We start from the raw sequence: 20,497 nt of genomic DNA on the forward strand, positions 1-20,497 counted from the left end.
GATTTGCAACGCAGCCGAGCGTGCTACAAATGCCTGTGTCCGGACAGGCTGCCAATGGAAACTGACCCTTGCAACGTTTACCACCCCAAGCCTCTCGGGTGAGGCTAGCTTAGCAGGACTCTTCGAAGCACTATTAGACATTGTTTGGGATATTATTGGCCTTAGTTAGATTAGAACTGGTGAGGCTTGCACATTGCTGAATAGTGGCCCTGTCCTCTGCTATAGAGGTCTCCCTGATAAGAAGCAGTATGGGGTATGATTCTAAATCCTTCAGGACATAGCGGGAAACATCCAGGAATTCTACAGCAATAACGGGAGGGTAGCAGTAGTCGTATTCACACTCAATGAGATGTATAGATTAAAGGTAGTACAAACTTAGGCTCCAACGTCCAGTCACGACGATGAGGCAGTAGACAAGTTTTATGAAGATGTTGAATTAGCGATGAGAAAAGTGCAAACGCAGTATACAGTAGTATTGGGGACTACAATCAAAAAGTGAGAAAGAAGCAGGCGCGTGGACAGGCAATTGGCAACTACGCTGTCGATTCTAGAAACACTAGAGGAGAGAGACTGGTAGAATTCGCAGAAAGGAATAAGCTGAAAATAACGAACACCTTTTTCAGGAAATGTAGCAACAGAAAATGCACCTGAAAAAGCCCTAATTGTGCAACAGGAAATGAAATTGATTTCATTACTTCTGCCGATCCAAGCATAGTGCAGGATGTAGAAGTAATAGATAGGGTAAAGTGCAATGTTCATAGGTTAGTGAAGGCCAGGATTCGCCTCAATTCGAACATAGAAAGAGTAAAATTGGTAAAAAAAACAGGTCAACTTAGAGGCAGTAAAGGTAAAAGCAGAGAAACTTAGGCTGGTACTTGCAAACAAATATGCAGCCTTAGAAGAGAGAGATGATGGTGATGACAAAGAGGTAATGAATGAAACCGGAACGAGGCTGGCTTCAGATACCGCAGTTGAAGTGGGAGGCAAGGCGCCAAGGCAGCCAGTAGGCAAGCTCTCCCAAGTAACAAAGGACTTAAAGAAACGAGACGGAATGAAAGTGTTCAACTCAAGAGATAAGATAGAATTCGCGGAACTGTCAAAACTGATCAACAAAACGAAAATAAGTGATATTAGAAATTATAACGTGAAAAAGACTGAAGAAGTCTTTAAAAATAGACACAGCCGGAAATCAGTGAGAAGGAAACTTGGCATAGGACAAACCAAGATGTATGCACTGTAATATAGGCAGGGTAATATCATCAGCAATCTCGAAGGTATACGAAAAACAGCGGAAGAATTCTACACTGACCTTTACAGTACCCAGATGATTCAGGAGTACTCTATTCGAAACAATAATGAACAGTATACAGCAACTCTTCCTATAATAGAGATGAGGTCAGAAAGGCCTTGCAAGTCATGAAACGGGGAAAAGCGGCAAGAGAGGATGGAATAACAGTCGATTTAATCAAAGGTGGAGGATACCTAATGCTAGGAAAACGGGCGGCTCTCTATACGAAGTGTCTATCGACTGCAAAGCGAGAAAACTGGAAGAATGCAAAGATTATATTAATCCACAAGAAGGGTGACGTTAAAGAACTAAAAAACTATAGGCCCATTAGCTTACTCCCAGTATTATATAAAATATTTGCCAAAATTATCTCCAATATAATAATGGCAACACTGGACCTTTGTCAACCATGGGAGCAGGCTAGCTGCAGGAAAGGTTACTCTTCAATGGATCACATCCATGTCATTAACCAGGTTATCGAGAAATCCACAGAGTACAAGCCCTTCTATATGGATTTCATAGATTACGAAAAAGCATTTGATTCACTAGAGATACTAGCAGTCATAGAGGAATTGCGCAATCAAGGAGTACAGACCACTTACGTAAATACCGTGGGAAATAGCTACAGAGAATACACAACCACCTGATTTCTCCACAAGTAGGAAGATACGTATAAAGTAAGGGGTCAGGTAAGGAGACAATCTCTCGAATGCTATTCACTGCGTACTTAGAAGTATTCAAGCTATTAAACTGGCAAGGCTTAGGAGTAAAGATCGACGGCGAATATCTCAACAAGCTTCGGTTTAGCGATGAAATTGTTCTATTCAGCAACAATGCCGACGAGTTACAACAAATGATAGAGGGCCTTAACAGAGAGAGTGTAAGAGTGGGGCAGATGATTAATATGCAGAAGACAAAATGATAAATAACCTGGCAAAGGAACACGAGTTCAAGATCGCAAGTCAGCCTCTAGAGTCTGTGGAGGGGTACGTTTACCTAGGTCAACTAATCACAGGGAGCCCTGACCATGAGAAGGAAATTCACAGAAGATTAAAAATGGGTTGGATCGTATACGGCAGACATCGTGAGCTCCTGACTGGGAGCTTATCGTTATCCCTAAAAGGGAAAGTATACAATCAGTGCATTTTTCCGGTGCTGATATACGGCGTAGAGGCTTGGAGGCTGACAAAGAAGCTTGAGAACAAGTTAACGACCGTGCAAGGAGCGATTGAACGAAGAATGCTAGGCATAACTGTAAGATACAGAAAGAAAGCAGTTTGGATCAGAAAGCAAACCAGTATAGACGATATTTTATTAGACATTAAGAAAAAGACATGGCGTTGGGCAGGACATGTAATGCGCAGATTACAGAACCGTTGGACCATTAAGGTGACAGAATGGGTACCAAGGGAAGGGTAGCGCAGTAGTTGACGGCAGAACACTAAGTAGTGCGACGAAATTAGCAAATTTGCGGGTGCTAGTTGGAATCGGTCGGGGCACGACAGGGGGAATTGCAGATCACGGAGAGGCCTTAGCCCCGCAGTGGACAAGAATATAATGATGATAATGATGATGATGATGATGGTGATGATCTTGTTTGATTCTTTACGACGTTTTTGTTTATGATTTATTATGGTGTCTCCGTATTTGTATACGTATGAAAGAACAGCTCAAGGTTTTATTTTATTTCGAGAAAAATCAATTCCAACAACCGCTGATTATACAACATTATTATATGAAGTATGCATATTATGGGGAGGTAGAATCACGACCAGATATATGTTGAATGAATCGTATACATTTCTTCTGCATTATGTATAGTCGTTACAAATTATACATTGATGTAACCCCCCAAACTATTCGACAATATTGTATACGGGAATTTAATCTAAAATAAAGCTGCCGTCTTAATCTTATTCGCAGCAACCTCTGAAATTTATTTAGCATTCCAGTTGATTTTGCAGTGATACCTTTTATAAAATTCACGTTACTTGTCCATCGAAGGTTTTCATGAAATTTTACCTCTAAAACTGGTATTCTGAACTCTGCTCTAATGGATATAATTTAAACGTTATAGAGCTATCAAGGTGAACTGCTTTATTAACGGATGAGAAGACAATGTATTTGGTTTTCCGAACGATCAATAAGTGTTTATTTTCATCTAACCAGCAAGGCACATTTTAAAGCCATAAATTAACAGCACGAGTGAGATGGGAAAGGTTATTAGATGTGAAAAACCATGTGTATCACCAGCGTAGAAAACAATGTCTGTGGTCAGGGGGAAGTTGAATAACGTTTACATACAGCAAGAATATTGTTTGTCCTAATACAGATGCTTGCGGAACTCCATTGTTTATGGATTCAGTACCTGACTGTACATTATTAACAACAACGAACTGAGTACGGTTAGTAACTTACGCGGAAGTCCTCTGATTCGATGACACGGTAACTTTGCAAACACTGTGATATTTTAATTGAATCAAAGGCCTTGTGAAAATCCAAGAAAATGCCTATTGTGTGCAGTTGATTTCAACATTTAGTTAGAATTCTTTCTGCGGTGTTTAATAATGCTGACTCCGTCGATTTGCCTAGCTGAAATCCGTGCTGATATTCGGATATTAGGTTGTGCTTACAGAAATGCTGAGAAATTCTAGAATTCATAACTTTCTCAGTTATTTGTGAAATAGTGGAAGCACAGATATTGTTCTGTAGTTAGAAATACAGTCAATAGGCCCACCTTTATGCAGAACCGTAGCAACTTTCATTTTATCCGAAAATATTCCTGTCAACAAAATAGAATTCCTTAAGTGGCAAACTACATCGCAGAGCAAATGTGAGACCGCTTTAATTGGTGCTGCGTTAATGCCATCGAAACCGCATGAAACTTTACTTTGAGGGCTGTTAATTATAACAGCAATTTCAACCTTGGTAACTGGTTAAAGAAATAATGTTTGTGGCGAATTGTGTTCTATATAAGAGTTTAAATCAAATATTTTTTAAAGATTACTGATGTCGCAGAGCACAGCTTTATTCATAAAACTCTGTTACTCCTAGAGGAAAACATCACTTCAACGAGAAATAAACATGTATATATGACTTATTAAAAGAAAGTTCTAAATAATATTTAATTATTACTTGACGGCACATATTGCAATGCACGAATTCTATCCTGTGAATGGTCAAGGCGTATACACTTCGAACGAACTATTACAATGTCACCAGATCCAAGATATTGATATGCGAAATGGGCAATCAAATACACTTTCTTCCCCGTTACGTTTGTGCTTCATTGATTAGCAACAATTTTCTTTGAAAAAGTAAACGGAAAAAGAGCGCTTTTACCGCAAGTTTGACGATGCATACCTCGAATGCAGTGCTAAGTGTGATGGGGGATCACATATTTTGAACAGCCATCGTGCCGCTTGATATAATCAAATGAGCTGGATCATACAGCCATTTTACGAATACAGATAAATTTCTATCTGACGTCTCACTCAGAAAAGCGTAAGCAAATTCACGCTTGTGAGCGCGAACATTTTGTCGGCCCGCGTGGACGCGCATGTATTAAGTGGACAAAAGGACTGGGCCTTTTTATATTTAAGGAAAAATGCATAGAGCACCAGCTAGCTTTCTCAAGCCTATATGCAAAGCCTATATGAAGGTAAGCTTTCACGGCGGGGCTATAGGACATCTTCTGCAAGATTTTAGCAGCACAACAATCATGCACCTTCTTGACAAAATCAGCAGGACACGGACATCCCAACTACACGACACATGAATTACATTGTAACCGAAACTAACCACCTTTAAAGCACGCATTTTCCACGATCCAAGAAAATTAATATTGCTCGCCATGGCGCCTTCGTAAATTTGGTGCTCCGCTGCCCAGCCAGAGGTAGCGTGATCAAATACCGGCAGCTGCGGCCGCATTTCCATGGGGGCCTGATAAACTTGTCTTCTATAGGGTGCACCTTAAGAACCCGTGTTGGTCAACAGGGATCTGGAGTCTCGCAGTATGAGGTGTCTTATAATCACTTCGTGGTTTTGGCACGTAAACCGCCAGAGTTTAACGTAAGTGTCGGTTTAGTATTGCCCTACCTGCAGGACTGGCCCACAATACTTTGCAATAAATTGATTCAGAAAGCGCATGAGGCTCGAAAGTGTAGAATGCTACGTTTTATAAAAGGATTAACACTGTAGAGCCTGCGTTTTATCCATAATAGGTAGGGCGTGCTGTTGACCGAGTACTTTCGTAGGCGTTAGAGGTGGTATATCGGCCCATGTGCTTTGTTTACGTGCAATTCAATTACCCATTGCAAATGTCTCGTGGGAGCCATATTCGCCAAGACAGCAGCGGCAGCCACGGTGAGCAAAACACATAGGAGCTCGCGCAGAATTGTTCACCGGAAAAGAGCCTGAATGTTTGATAATCTGCACTTAACGGCGTGCCTTGTTTTGACATTGTTCAAAGTAAATGTTAAATAGAAGCTAACCTGCATTCGTCCAGATCATAGGGTGCACTGCTTGTACCCTGGGCCAAGTTGTAGTGGCCGCTCGACATCGTAAAGTAGGGTCGAGCTGCTTCTTTCCGGGCCACAGTCGCCTCGTCCCGTACGGACCGTCGAGGTGGTGACTTCCTGCAGCAGGATAGTGCCAGGCGGGGCCAAATATCACGCAATCTAGGAGGGGGTGCCATGACGTATTCCTGCACCCTCTGCCCAAACTAGCTCCTAATATGGAGACATGGCAATGCGCATGCGCGTTATTTCTAGCTCGTCTGCCTAACAAAACAAGTCTCTTGCTTCACCAGAAGGCGATAAAACGCAGTTTGGCATGCGTTCGCAGATAACGCCAAATTCCCATCACGACCTGTATACCCATATTGCATAGTGCTCCAGCGTAGCATAGAGTGGAGGCTTGTCAGTTTCAAGAAAACCACAAACTACTGATGAAAGGCTAAAATGTCTCATGTGCAAGGTATACCTTTTATCACATAGCAAATATACAAACCCAACGCGCATGTTCAAATAAAGTGAAACGAAGCATTATGAAAGCGGTTAATAAATTATCTATAACTGACCGCGATGCGCACACTTTTGTTTCTTTCGTCCTCTGCAACATGTTATTTATGCAATATTTAAGCGTGTCCGCCGCAGACGTTACCGCATTTTTCTCTAGGAATTCCTCTGTGCACCGCACCGCTCACAAGCTATGCCGAAATACAAACTCCGAATCAGGCAGATGCCGAGTGCGAGGCGTCGCAGAGATGTCACGATGACGAAGGTAATGTGTAATACTTGTCGAGAGGAGAACGGTTATGACACGTGTATGCACCAAAGAGTACAACGCGTATCATTCAACGCTTAAGTCATCTGCACCTCTTGTGTCCCGTAGCAAATGGCCATACTGCAAGATTTGCCATGAACAGGCACACACCGAGTGGCTAAACCTACTACAATTATGCATATCATAGCATCTGTTCACTCTAATCCACTTCTACATTTACAGATTAGTGTGCTATATAGATGCTTGTGAGCCGAAATATACGCTAGTTTGAGTGGATATACACAGGGATGTGCGTTAAGTCGCACTACGTCTGCTACTTGCGTTTGCACTGTTCAGTTATACTACACGCAAGCTTGGAAAACAATGGGAAACCGGAAAACACAAGCTCGCGAAAGAGAATTTCCCGGGTGTATTGTACAGAATTCCTTGCGCTGGTTGTGAACACATGCACATAGGTGAAACGGGCAAATTTTGAAAACAAATAAAACAGCACAACTATGATGTCAGCATCAAGCATATGGCAATAAACACGTTACCTGTAACGCCGTGTCCAGGCGCCATGACATCGACTGTGATAGCGCGAAAATAATTTGAAAGGAAAGAACAAGACGACAAGGCTTTACCTGGAATCGCTTCATCACGAGGCGACTGCACAGACGCTAAATCGCAGATCAGGCAATCTGCCCCCGATATACACCGTGTACCTGCGTCACAATATGAGGTGTATATAACCGACCTTCAATTTCCTTCATTGGGAAAAGGGCTCCCAAAGTGAGGCCGAAACGTCTTTTATTGCGATAGCAATTAAATGGACAGTCCAGGCACACTTATGCTGTCGGCGTCGACGTCGCCGTGAGGTTCCGTATGAGTGAAAACGTGTGAAGCGGAGCCGGCAAACGCGGTTCCATCTCCCGTGCGCGAGCGAGGAAGGCAGCCCGGATGCGTGCCTTCTCCTCTGGCGCGTGAGGCGGGCGTTGAGGCGACGGAGGAGGGGCGTTCTTATCCGGCGGCTGCTACGGTGCCTCGATGTCCTCCCGCCGCTCCTTCTGAGTGGAGACAACCTCGGAGTCTACTACGGCGTTGACCATACGCATCGCGGACGCCGTAGTAGACGCCCTTGACGGACGCCGTAACGACGCGTTGCCTGCGCTCATGCGTCTTGAAAGCGGTCTGCTATGTGGCTGAAGTACGTGGCCGCGCGGGCCTCATTTTCAAAGCGATCTGCGAAGTTTGGAGGAAGCGGATTGTGTCGGTAGCTTCGTATGCGCTGTGCTTTCGACGTCTCATTCGCGCTGAAGCGAGACATGCATGAAAGTCAATTCGCTTGCGGCACCTGGGATTCCTCACTCCAGAATTTTCACAGCAAATTTCTGCGCTCATCGAGTGAGTTGTGTTCATTTATACCTGTGTGCGCGTGACACTGTGCTGGTTGATTTGGTTAAAATACATTGATGGGCTAGTTGGTTTGAATCCATGATGGAATGTGCAAGCGCGACTGAACACAGACGTACAAAGAAGCACACACACAAAGACAGCGCTGTCTCTGTGTGTGTTTCTACGTCCTCGTTGAGTCGCGCTTACATATTCTGTGATTGGTAATTTAGCTTGCAGGTCGACGTTTAAAAATTTATACGGCTGATAAAACTATCCTTACTTCGCACAGGTATCTTTCTTTCTTCTTCTTCTTTATTCAATACTGCAAACCTTGTACAGGTCCAAGCAGGGTGGGTCAAATGACAACAAAACAATAAACAATAATAACAAAGTTAAGAAAAAAAAAACATCAAAGTGTGGCGAAAGGCAATAAGGAATCATTCCAGTCGGTTATCGTGCGAGGGAAAAATGAAAACTTGAATAAATCTGTTCACGCAATATATGGTGTCAGGGAATTAGGATGATGGTGGCGTGTATGCCTTGACGTTGAAAGCGACAGGTATGGAGAAGGGCTAATAGCTAGATCTTGATTCCAAAGCAAGAAAATAAATTGCAAACGTAAATGTTTTCTTCGTTGTTCAAGACATTGTGTACCGTTAATGTGCATTAATTCAGAGGGTGAGTCATACGGGGAAAATTTAGAGTAAATAAACCTTACAGCTTTTCTCTGTACCTTTTCTAGGCGGGTGATATTGTGTTTATTAAATGGGTCCCAGACAACACATGCATATTCAAGTTTAGGTCTAATTAGTGAATTGTAAGCAAGTAATTTTTCGCTAGGGTGAGAACTTCTTAGCTTATGTCTTAAAAAGTACAGTTTACGGAATGCGGAAGAACAGATGTTATCTATATGTAAATTCCATGATAAAGTATTAGTTAGTGTGACACCCAAATACTTATATTTAGTCTCTTCCAGCAAAGGTGACGAACCAAGCCTGTAGTTAAAAGATAGCGGAGCTTTTTTGCGAGAGAAGCGAAGAAAGACGGTCTTATCTGTGTTAAGTTTCATGTCCCACGTTTCACACCATTCAAAAATCTTAGCAAGAGAGGAGTTAAGAAGGATTTGGTCGTTAATTGAAGTTATTTCTTGAAAAAGCACACAATCATCCGCAAACAACCTGATTTGGACATTCGGATCAAGTTCAGCAGCAATGTCATTATTATATTATAAGAACAATAATGGCCCCACCACACTTCCTTGGGGCACGCCAGAGCCGACCGGAAGGCAACCTGATTGCCGCTCATTAACTGTTACAAATTGGTAGCGATTGGTTAAATAGTTTGATATCCATATGATTAAAATTTCTGGGAGTCCAATGCGTCTGAGTTTTAAAATTAGTTTGTCATGGGGAACTCTATCGAAGGCTTTACTGAAGTCAAGAAATATTGCATCAATCTGCCCGTTCCTATTGAGACATGAAGCGAGTGAATATATTACTGTCACTAATTGTGTAATTGTTGAGTATCCTGTTCTAAACCCGTGCTGGAAATTAGAGAGGACTGCGTGTGCATGTAAAAATTCATTAATCTGGTTGGCAATAATATGTTCGATTAGTTTACAACATGATGATGTGAGTGATATTGGACGATAATTTTGTAATAATCTGCGGTCACCTTTCTTGTGTATTGGCACAACCCTGGCTATCTTCCAGTCGCTCGGTAAATTCCCATGAAGTAATGAAATACGAAATAAAATAACTAGAAACTTTGCAACAGATTCCGCATATCTCTTCAGAAACACGTTAGGAAGGTTGTCGGGACCACATGATGATTTAGTTTTTAAATTTAGGAACCTAGAAACTACGCCAGGGTATAAAATAAAATTTACATCACAGGGGTGAAACACTGCGTCATTGGATGGACAAGCACCGGATTTAGAAAACACACTGTGAAAGTAGTCATTGAATTGGTGAGCAATATCCCCGTGATCGGTAACCACAAAACCATCAACCAAAATTTGCGACACCGGTTTCTTTTTTTCACTTATATAATTCCAAAACTTTTTTGGTTCCTCTACAATGAAAGTTGGCACCACTGTATTAAAATAATGTTCTTTCGAAGAGTGTACTGCACGTGCAAGACCTTCTTTTAAATCCTTTAAATGACCTAAATGCTACTAATTTGCTATCGCAATCGCCTCTATGCCTTTCGGGAGGAACAGCGAATTTTTTTTAAATCGCATAACTTTTTAAAAAATCACATATGTCACATTGCATAGCTTTAGTAAATGAGCTGGGTTATCCCAGACGGAGACGTCACTTGCACGAGCAATAAAAAGTATATATGACCTATTAACAAAAAGTACAGAATATTTTTAAAAAATAAAACTTGACGGCACACATTGCAAGGCATGAATTGTGCCCAGTGGGTTATCAAGGCGTATCCTCTAAGAACGAATTTTCACGATGGCACCAGATCCGAGATATTGATTTGCGAAAATTTGCGATGAAATAAATTTTCGTCTTAGTGACGTTTGTGCTTCATTGACAAACTACAATCTTCCTTAGAAAGGTAAACGGAACAAGAGCGTGTTTATAGCGCAAGTTTGACGCTGCATACTTCGAATGCACTGCTATGTGTGATGTAGAATCATTTCATAAAGGCCATCTTGCTGCTTCATAATCAAATAATCTGGAACTGACAGCCATTTTGCCAATCCAGACAGTATTTTATCTAACGTAGCACCCGGAAGAGCATAAGCAAATGGATTTATGAACGCGAATGTTTTGTCGGCCACCGTGGGCGCGCATTCAATAAGCGGCAAATAACTAGTGCGGCTTTTTTCTAAATAAACAAAAATGCACACATCACCAGGGAGTTTTTTCAAGCACATATCAAGCTAAGCTTACACGACGCGGCAATAAAACTTCATCGTCAACAAAGCTTTTTGCAGCATAGCATTTGCGCACCCGCTTGACAAAATCAGCAACACACGGACTCCCCAACTACACGACACGAAGATTACTTCGTAACCGAGATTGCCAAATTTGCAGCACGCCTTTTCCGCTATCAGACAAAGTTAATATCGCTCGCTGTAGCCGCCTAGTGAATTTGGTGCTGCGCTGCAAAGCCAGAGTCCGTGTGATCAAATACCGGCTGCTGCTGCCGTATTTCAATGCAGAACTGACAAAACCCGTCTTCCGTGGAGCACACGTTAACAACTTCCTGGTGGTCGAAATCCAACTGGAGTCCCCCACTATACGACCTGTCTGATAATCGCATCGTGGTTTTGGCACTTGAACCCCCAGAATTTCACTTAGATTTAGTATTGCCGTACCTGCAGGACAGGGCCCCGATACCCCGCAATAAGTTGACCGGGTAAGCGCATGAAACCCAAAGGCGTAGAAAGCTTCGCTTCATTAAAGGGATAAGACACTAAAGAGCCTGCGTTTAAACCGCAGAGTATATTAGGTGGGGCGTGTTTGTTCACTGAATCATTTTGTAGGCGCTAGTGGCAGTATACCGGCGCATGTGCGGGGGCTACCTGCAAGCCAATTTAATATTGAAAATGCCTCGTGTGGGAGTCCTATTCACAAGGACAGCAGCAGCAGCCACGGTGAGCAAAGCCCTGCAGAGCTCGCGTAGACATGTGCATCGTAAAAGAGCCTAAATATTTGGAAGTCAGCATATGACGGGGGGGGGGGGGGGGGGGGGCACGTCTGCGTTTGACATTATTCAAAGTAAATGTTCAACGGAAGCTCACCTGCTGATGTCCAGATCAGAGGCTGCACTGCTTGTACCCTGGCCGACGTTGCAGTTGCCGCCCGACATCGTAAAGTAGGGTCGAGCTGTTTCTTTCCCGGCCATAGTCACCCTTCCCGTACGTACAGTACAGCCGGTTATTTCCCAGGGCTCGGAAGTGCAGCCGCGGTCAAATTTCACGCAATCTTGGAGGGAGTGCAGAGGCGAATTCCTGCACCTTGTGCCGGAACTAGCACCTTGTGTCGCATCATGGCACTGCGCATGCGCGTACTTTCTAGCTTGTACGCCTAACAATACAAGTCTCTTGCTTTATCAGAAGTAGATAAAGCGCGGTTTTGCACGTGATCGCAGATCCCGTCATATCTATGTCACGACCTGTACACCGAGATTTCATAGTGCTGGAGCGTAGCGTGCAGTGGAGGCTTGTCGCGTTTACCAAAACCTCATGCAACTGATGAAAGAATGAGAGTCCTCCGGGGCCGCTGTACTTTTTGTCGCACAGTAAGTCTACAAATTCAACGCACATGTTCGAATTGATGTGAAACGAAGCACTACGAATGCCGTTAATAAAGCTCAAACTAACCGCGATCCGTACATTTTTGCTTTCATTCGTCTTATGCAACGTGTCATTTATGAAATATATATATACTTTAATAAATATCGGGTATTACACGCTAGAACCGCGTTCTGATTAGGAGGCACGCTGTAGTGGACTCGGAAAATTTCGACCAACTGAGGTTGTTAAATATCCACCTAAATCTAACTACACGGGTGTTTTCGCACTTCGGCCCCAACAAACAGCTGCCGCCGTGGCCGGGATTCAATATCGCGACCTCGTGCTCAGTAGCCAAACACCACAGCCACTGGGAAACCACGGCAGGTAATATTTATGCTTGTCCGCCACAAATGTTACCGCATTATTCTCTAGCAATTTCTTTGTTTATGCACCACACCGCTCACAAGCTATGCCGAAATACAATATCCAAGTCAGGCCGATGCCCAGTGCGAGATCTCGCAGTGATGTCACAATGACCAAGGTGACTTAGACTACAGGTCGAGAGAATGGTGATGACACCTGTATGCACCTAAAAGTACGACGCGTACAATTTCACGTTAAAGTAAGTTATCTGCACCTCTTGTGTCCCGAAAGCAGATGGCCATTCTGGAGGATTTGCCATGAACAGGCACACACCGAGTGGCTAACACTACGAAAATAATGTATGTCATAGCATCTGCTCACTCTAATCAAATTCTACATTAACAGTTCGGCACCCTATGTAGATGCTTGTGAGCCGAAATATATAGTGCGTAGACGTAGTGCGTTAAGTCGCACTACGTCAGCTGCTCACATTTACCCTGTTCAGTTGTACTATGCGCAAGCTCCGACACGCAATTGTTAACGGTCAAAGACAAACTCGCGTAAGAGAAGTTCCCAGGTGCTTCGTAAAGGATTTCTTGCGATGGTTGTGAACGCTCGTACATAGGCGAAACGGGCAATTTAGAAAAAGAATGGGACAGCACAACTATGATGTCAGCATCAAGCATATGGCAACAAACGTGTTTGTTGAACATTCAGTGTCTACGCACCATGGCATCGACTAGGAGAGCGACAATAATTTCAAAAGAAAAGAACAAGACGGCAAGCCTTTACCTGGATCCATTCATATCCAGACTACGGCATAGACGCTCAGTCGCAACTCAGCCAATCTGCCCCCGATATGCACCCGATGCATACGTCAAAACATGAAGCGTACATAAAGAAGTTTCGCATCATTCCCTTCATTGTGAATGAGGCTCCCGTAGTGGGATTGAAATGCCTTTTATTGCGATAGCAATGATATGGACACTCCAAGCCCATTTCTGCCGTCGGTGTCGCTGTCACCGAGAGATCCCTGAGAAAGTCCAAGGGAGATAATAGGGTCTCCGCACCCCCTACGCTGTATGTGCGAGTGAACGCGTACGAGAGGAGCAGACAATCGTGGGTCAATTTCGCCCGCGAAAAAAGAGAATAAAGCGGGAAGCTGCCGTCGTGTCCGAAGCACCCAATGTTGCGAGGCACTGGTGGAAGGGGAGTGAGAGGGAGGTGGGCGCAACGTGGGCGCCCACCTGCCTCCTAGTTTCTTCTTCACTGTTTTTAGGCTTCCTTCGTTCCTGAGAGCATGTTCAATTCTATTCATGTTATACTTCCTTATGTCAGCTGACTTACGCTTGTTGATTAACTTGGAAAGTTCTGTCAAGCCTAATCTAGCTGTAGGATTAGAGGCTTTCATACATTGGCGTTCTTTGATCAGATCTTTCGTCTCCTGCTGTAGCTTACTGGCATCCTGTCTAATGGAGTTACCACTGACTAACTATTGCACACTCTTTTATGATGCCCATGAGATTGTCACTCATTGCTGCAACAATAAAGTCCTCCTCCTGAGTTAAAGCCGAAGACCTGCTCTGTAGCTTGATCCGTAATTCCTCTATTTTCCCTCTCACCGCTAACTCATTGATCGGCTTCTTACGTACCAGTTTCTTCCGTTTCCTCCTCAAGTCTAGGCTAATTCAAGTTCTTACCATCATATGGTCACGGCAGCGCACCTTGCCGAGCACGTCCCCATCGTATATGAAGCCAGGGTCAGCGCAGAGTATAAAGTCTATTTCATTTCTAGTCTCGCCATTTGGGCTCCTCAACGTCCACTTTCGGCTATCCCGCTTGCAGAAGATGGTATTCATTATCCGCATATTATTCTGCATACTCTACTAATAACTTTCCCCTGCTATTCCTAGAGCCTATGTCATATTCCCCCACCGACTTGTCTCCAGCCTGCTTCTTGCCTACCCTGGCATAGAAGTCGTCCATCAGTATAGTGTATTTTGTTTTGACTTTACCCATCGCCGATTCCACGTCTTCATAAAAGCTTTCGACTTCCTGGTCATAATGACTGGATGCAGGAGCGTAGACTTGTATGACCTTCAATTTGTACCTCTTAAGTTTCACAACAAGAGCTGCCACCCTCTCCTTAATGCTATAGAATTCCTGTATGTTGCCATCTATATCCTTATTAATCAGGAATCCGACTCCTAGTACTCGTCTCTCCGCTAAGCCCCGGTAGTACAGGGCGTGCTCGCATTGGAGCACTGTATACGCTTCTTTCGACCTCCTAACTTCAAGAAGCTTTATTATATCCCATTTACTGCCCTCTAATTCCTCCAATAGGACTGCTAGACTCGCCTCACTAGATGACGTTCTAGCGTTAAACGTTGCCAGGTTCAGATTCCAATGGCAGCCTGTCTAAAACCAGGGATTCTTAGCACCCTCTGCAGCGTCACAGGTCTGACCGCCGCCGTGGTCAATTGCTTCGCAGCTGCTGGGGACTGAGCGCCGGGGTTAAATTGTTGTATTCATATAGGAGGTTGTGGCCAAGTACTGCGCCAAGGTGGGCAATCCTGCTATGGTGAGGCAATGCGTTACCGGTTCTGGTCACCGGATTAGGCGGCAATCCAGGCCTGTTTATGCAATTTTATCGACACATGCATTTTTTAAATCCGGTGGAATCACGCGAGGCGGATGATATATGGGCAAATCGATATATCGCTATACTTAAGCGTCAGGCTAATGCTTAGCTTATGATGAGAATGGCCGCGAAAAGCAAAAATTCTTTACTTTGTGACCACTGGGTACCACATAAATTCTTCGAAAAACTCGAACTCTCTGAGTGCTGTACTATAGTTTAGCCTCATTTGAAATTAAAAGAAAATAACAATCAGCCAAAAAGTTTGTACGAGAGAAAAGAAGGGAACGAGCACACCGATATCACTAATATTTCTCAGAACGCAAAGAGGACGCGAGCAATGGCAGTAATAATGTTGAGGTCCTTAATATCCTCTCTGAAACAAGCTGGAGCGAAATTGTCACCTAGTCTGCTTTATTTATTCGGGTTTTTTTACATTCATCGGCATCTACAATTTCGAACATTTGATCTCCATCTTCCTTTCATATTTAAAACCTCTATCCCCATATTATACCCATATATCTGCGCTTCCGATGACTACGATCCTCTCATTTCCTTCCGTTCTTTTAGTTTCTGCAGTGCATATTTACTCAAAGACCAGCTATTAAACGGTGCCAAGGTAGACGCCAATGCCTGCCACCCGCGGTCACATTTAACGAGCCATCAAAGCTGTTTCAGAATTTTTTACTAACACAGCCTCTATTAGAGAATCTGAAAGGGCCATATGGGCACCAAGTCGTATACTGTCATAATAGAACCTACTGTACCTATTCTCATCATCGTTATTTATACCTTTTCTTTTCCTTTCCTCCAATTCCCTTGCCTTTGAACAGGGTAGAAGGCTAAAGGATGTCACCTTAGGTCGAGCTCTGTTTGTTGAAAAAATTCTGAACTCTCACCTGGTATTTGTTTCAGAAATACTCAGACGTGCCTCTGCAGGTATAGTGAGGTTGTATCGATGGATGGATGGATAGATGGATGGATGGATGGATGCTATGAGCGTGCGCTGTGAAACGCGGGCGGGGTTTAATTGCGACACCGAGTTCCTTGTCTGATTTTGCCGACTGTATTACCTACTTTACATTGTTTTTTTTTATGCGAAGCTGTTTTCTTTGCTAACCTCGCCCCGTATCGTGACCCAAAGCTGCAGCCTGGCTGCTCACTTTCCCAGTAGGCGGACCAGTCACAACACCTCGAGCTGGCGCTCACCTCAGCGCAACCGCAGAGTGCACTTCAAAAGTATGCACAACTATCTGTACTCAAAAGTCCATGGACACTGAATGGAGAAAGAGGTTCAGAAAGTTGGCAACCAAGTAACGGGTAATAAAAACTAAATAGACAAGCGTTAGTCATCGGAAAGGAAAGAAACCTAAAAAAGTAATGCAGTTTTACGTGCCGTAACCACTAAATGATTACGAGGCATGCCGTAATAAGGGATTCTGAAAATTGAGACCACCTGGGTTTCCTTAACGTGCACATAAATCTAAGAACACGGGTGTTGTCGCATTTCGCCTCCATCAAAATACGGCCGCCGTGGCCGGATTACGATCCCGCAACCTGACGCCTAGCAGCTCAACACCGTAGCCACTCAAGAGAGAAAGAGACACTGAATTGGCTGTAAAGAATGAAAAAAAAGACAAGGGACTTTTACAGGAACGGGAGGAATGAAATTTGGAAGCAAAAGCTGTTGGGTAACAACAAGGGTAGGGGCTTGCTATATTTGAGGCTCGAGCTGGTTGCCTAGGAACAAAAGCATTCCGGAATAAATATTCGCAACAAGATGAGACATGTGAATGCTGCAGCATAATTTCAGAGACCACTCGCCACCTCTTTATGGCATCTGAAAGGATTTATTCAATGAGGCCTAGGGGTAACGTAAACCTTCCAAAAGCTCTTCAATTTAATGTGGCTGGAAACATCAACCGCTCAGCAATCGCGATAAGCAAGAGAAATTAAGAGTATTTGTGTATGAAAAGCAGGGAAAAAAAACGTGATACGACCTGATTCATTGCATGTCTAGGTAGCGATACAAGGCAGACAGAGAATCTTTGATAAAAAAAGAAAGGATTATCGAGATTGATATAGAAACGCTGGAATTATAGCACGTACAGTACACCTGATCCGACCAAGCAGGCTAGGTGACTGCCTCGACGCCGTTTTATAGGGGATGCCAATACCACATCATCCTTAAAGTCCATTATAAGCCATCATTATTAACATGCCCCAGCCAAACCGACTGGTAAAGCTGGTGAGACTGCTAAAGCGAAGAACGGGTACATTCTTCAAAGAGAGAGAGATAACATAATGCAGCGAAAGGCAGGGAGGTTAACCAGAGGTAGTTCCGGTTGGCTACCCTTCACAGGGGGAAGGGTTAGGGGGATAAAAAAAGAAACCCAGTGGAATGGAGAGATAGAAGAAACCAACCACAGAGCTCAAAATAACCAGTGCAATAAATTTATTCGCAGGCATTCTTCAGGGAATGGGAGTAAAGCATCGTCATTAAAGTCCATTTATTAGCCTCAGCAATGTTATTAGCCTCAGCAGCCGAGGTGGCGCGCTTTTTCATTGAGCACGTTGTGCTGCGACACGACGCACCAACCGTCGTAATAACAGACCAAGTAACCGCATTCACGGCTGTACTATTAGATCACGTCTTGCTTCTAAGTGGAACGGCTCATAGGAAGTCAGCCGCCTACCATCAACAAACCAACCGATTACCAGAGTGCCTAACAAAACAATTGAAGGCAGGCTTTCAGTGTACTTGGATATTAAACATAAAAATTGGTACAACGACATCCTACCTGATGTCATCTCTACGCATAACACGGACAAACAAGGAACAAAAAGAAGAGACGACGCGCATGACTCCGTTCGCCCTTGTTCACGGACGGCATCTACGAACGATGTTGGCTGCGATGTTTCCACATGACTTTGATAACAGTGACACGAACGCTGATGTGGTTACGCAACGCGCAGAAGTGGCTCGGCACCTCGCACGCTTGATGATCTGCCAGCAGCAAGACTACTACGCAGGCCGCTATGATCTTCACCGTTGAATTGTCACCTACGAAGTCGGCGACAGGGTGTGCATTTGGACACCTGTACGGAAACGAGGCCTCTCCGAGAAACTGTTAAGACGATACTACGGACCATATCGAGTATTACGGCGACTCGGTGATGTCAAGCACGAGGTCGTTCCCAATGGTCCCAATGCGGCACCGCACGCACCATCCTGAACTCGCGCACGTTGTTCACATGAAGCTGAACGCGTTCAAACAAACTGTGCCAGGGATCCTTTGTTTCTCAGGTAAGATTTCTGGTCTCTTATCCGGGCGATGCTCTCTTAGAGAGGGACAAGTGACGCGTTTAGTCTACGCAGACGACAACGACGACGGGGGTATTAAAGGACTCAGTCTGTGGCGTCAGTGAGATTGGGCGAGGACGAACAAGACGTGTCTCTGTTCTGTTTGTTTATGAACAGGTTGTCCTCCTGTTCTTGAAGAACGTCTCCCTGTCGTCTGTGCGCGTTGTAGCACGACAATAAATTACAATAATTTTATATATATATATATATATATATATATATATATATATATATATATATATATATATATATATATATATATATACGCACTAAAGAGAATAGGTTATCGCCACTACTTTATCAATCAGGATAGAACGACTATATATGCCGCATCATTTATTTATTTATTTATTTATTTACTTATTTATTTATTTATTTATAGACAAGTATAGAACGAAACAGTGCGAGAGTCGACACTTGTTAAACAGTGGCCGCAAACTAAGCAATGTCTACCTTTCGTGGCCGTTTTAACCCTTGGCCGTTTTATTGGGCGCTCACATAACCTTCGTATATCTATTCACAAATATACTCGCCCACACAGTCGCCGACCGAGCAGACGACAGAGAAGCAACTAAGCCTAACCCGGGTGTGCACGCAAAGGAAGATTCACTTCAATGAAACACGCCAATGCGTTCCATTCACGGTCACATTTTATGAGCCATCAGGGCTGTTTTATAATTTTTTGTTAACACAGCCTACATTCAAAACTCTGAAAGTGCCCTATGGGCAAGAACTGGCATACTTCCATAATCGCACCTTCATCATCATCATCATCAGCCTGGTTACGCCCACTGCAGGGCAAAGGCCTCTTCCATACTTCTCCAACAACCCCGGTCGCACCTTACTGTACCTATTCTCTATATCATTACTTATACCCTTCTTGGTCTTTTCTCCGGTTCAGTCGCTTAGGAGCAGAGTAGAAGGCTAAAGAATATTACCTTAGGTCAAACTCTCCCTGCTTATTGAAAATATTTTCCACACTCGCCCGGTATTTCTTTCTTTCAGAAGTACTCGGACGTGCCTCTGCACGTTTAGTATGGTTGTATCGATGGATGGATGGATGGATGGATGCTATGAGCGTGCGTTTGAAACGGAGGGAGAGGGGGGGGGGTAAATTGCACCACCGAGTTCTTTTTCTTATTTCGCCGAGTCTATTACCTGCTTAAATTTTTATGCGAATTTTTTTTCTTTACCAACCTCACCCGGTTTCGTGACCGCGGCTGCAGAATGGGTGTTCCCTTTCCCAATAGGCGGACCAATCGCGACGCCTCGAAATGTCGCTCGCCTCAACGCCACCGCGGAGTGCACTGTAAAATAATGCTCAACTATCGGTACTTAAAAATGCGTGAAGACAAAATGGAGGAAGAGTTTGAGAAACTTCGCAACCAACTAACGTGTAACTTAAAGTGTAAATCGACAAGTGGGAGCCATGACAGAGAGCCAGAAATAGAGACACCATAAAAAAAATAATGTGGTTTTACGTGCCATAGCCACTATCTGATTATGAAGTAAGCCGTAATGAGGGACTATGGAATTTGAGACCACCTGGGTTTCCTCAACGTGTAAGTAAATCTAAGTACGCGGGTGGTTTCGCATTTCGCCTCCGTCAAAATACGGCCGCCGTAACCGGGATTCGATCCTGCGCCCTAACGCTTAGCAGCTGAACACCGCAGCCACTCAAGAGAGAAAGAGACACCAACTTGGCCGGAAAGAATGTAAATAAACATACCAATGACATTTAGAGGAACGGGCAGAAAGAAATTTGGAAGAAAACATGTTGGATAACACAAACGGGCTTGCAATTCTTGAGGCTCGAGCTCGTTGTCAAGGAACAAAAAACGTACGGAGCAAATATTTGCAACAAGACAAGACATGTGAATGCTGCAGCATATATTCGGAGCCCACTCGCCACCTCCTAATGGCATG

At 43.8% G+C, this 20,497-nt stretch overlaps 1 protein-coding gene across 2 annotated transcripts in view; it reads right to left on the reverse strand.

Moving 5' to 3' along the window:
• LOC140214254 (uncharacterized) overlaps positions 1 to 11,903 on the reverse strand; it is a 29,780-nt gene extending 17,877 nt beyond the window's left edge. For both annotated transcript variants that reach the window (XM_072285613.1, XM_072285614.1), the window contains exons 1-2: positions 11,712 to 11,903; positions 5,782 to 5,925 (exon numbers count right to left, since the gene is read on the reverse strand). In XM_072285613.1, coding sequence (XP_072141714.1) covers positions 5,782 to 5,925; positions 11,712 to 11,815 — 248 coding nt within the window. In that variant the 5' untranslated portion in view covers positions 11,816 to 11,903. The remainder of the gene's footprint in view (positions 1 to 5,781; positions 5,926 to 11,711) is intronic.
• Positions 11,904 to 20,497: the final 8,594 nt, after the last annotated feature.

The sequence above is a fragment of the Dermacentor andersoni genome, chromosome 11 (genome assembly GCF_023375885.2).
Source record: "Dermacentor andersoni chromosome 11, qqDerAnde1_hic_scaffold, whole genome shotgun sequence".
In the NCBI taxonomy this organism is placed as follows: domain Eukaryota; kingdom Metazoa; phylum Arthropoda; class Arachnida; order Ixodida; family Ixodidae; genus Dermacentor; species Dermacentor andersoni.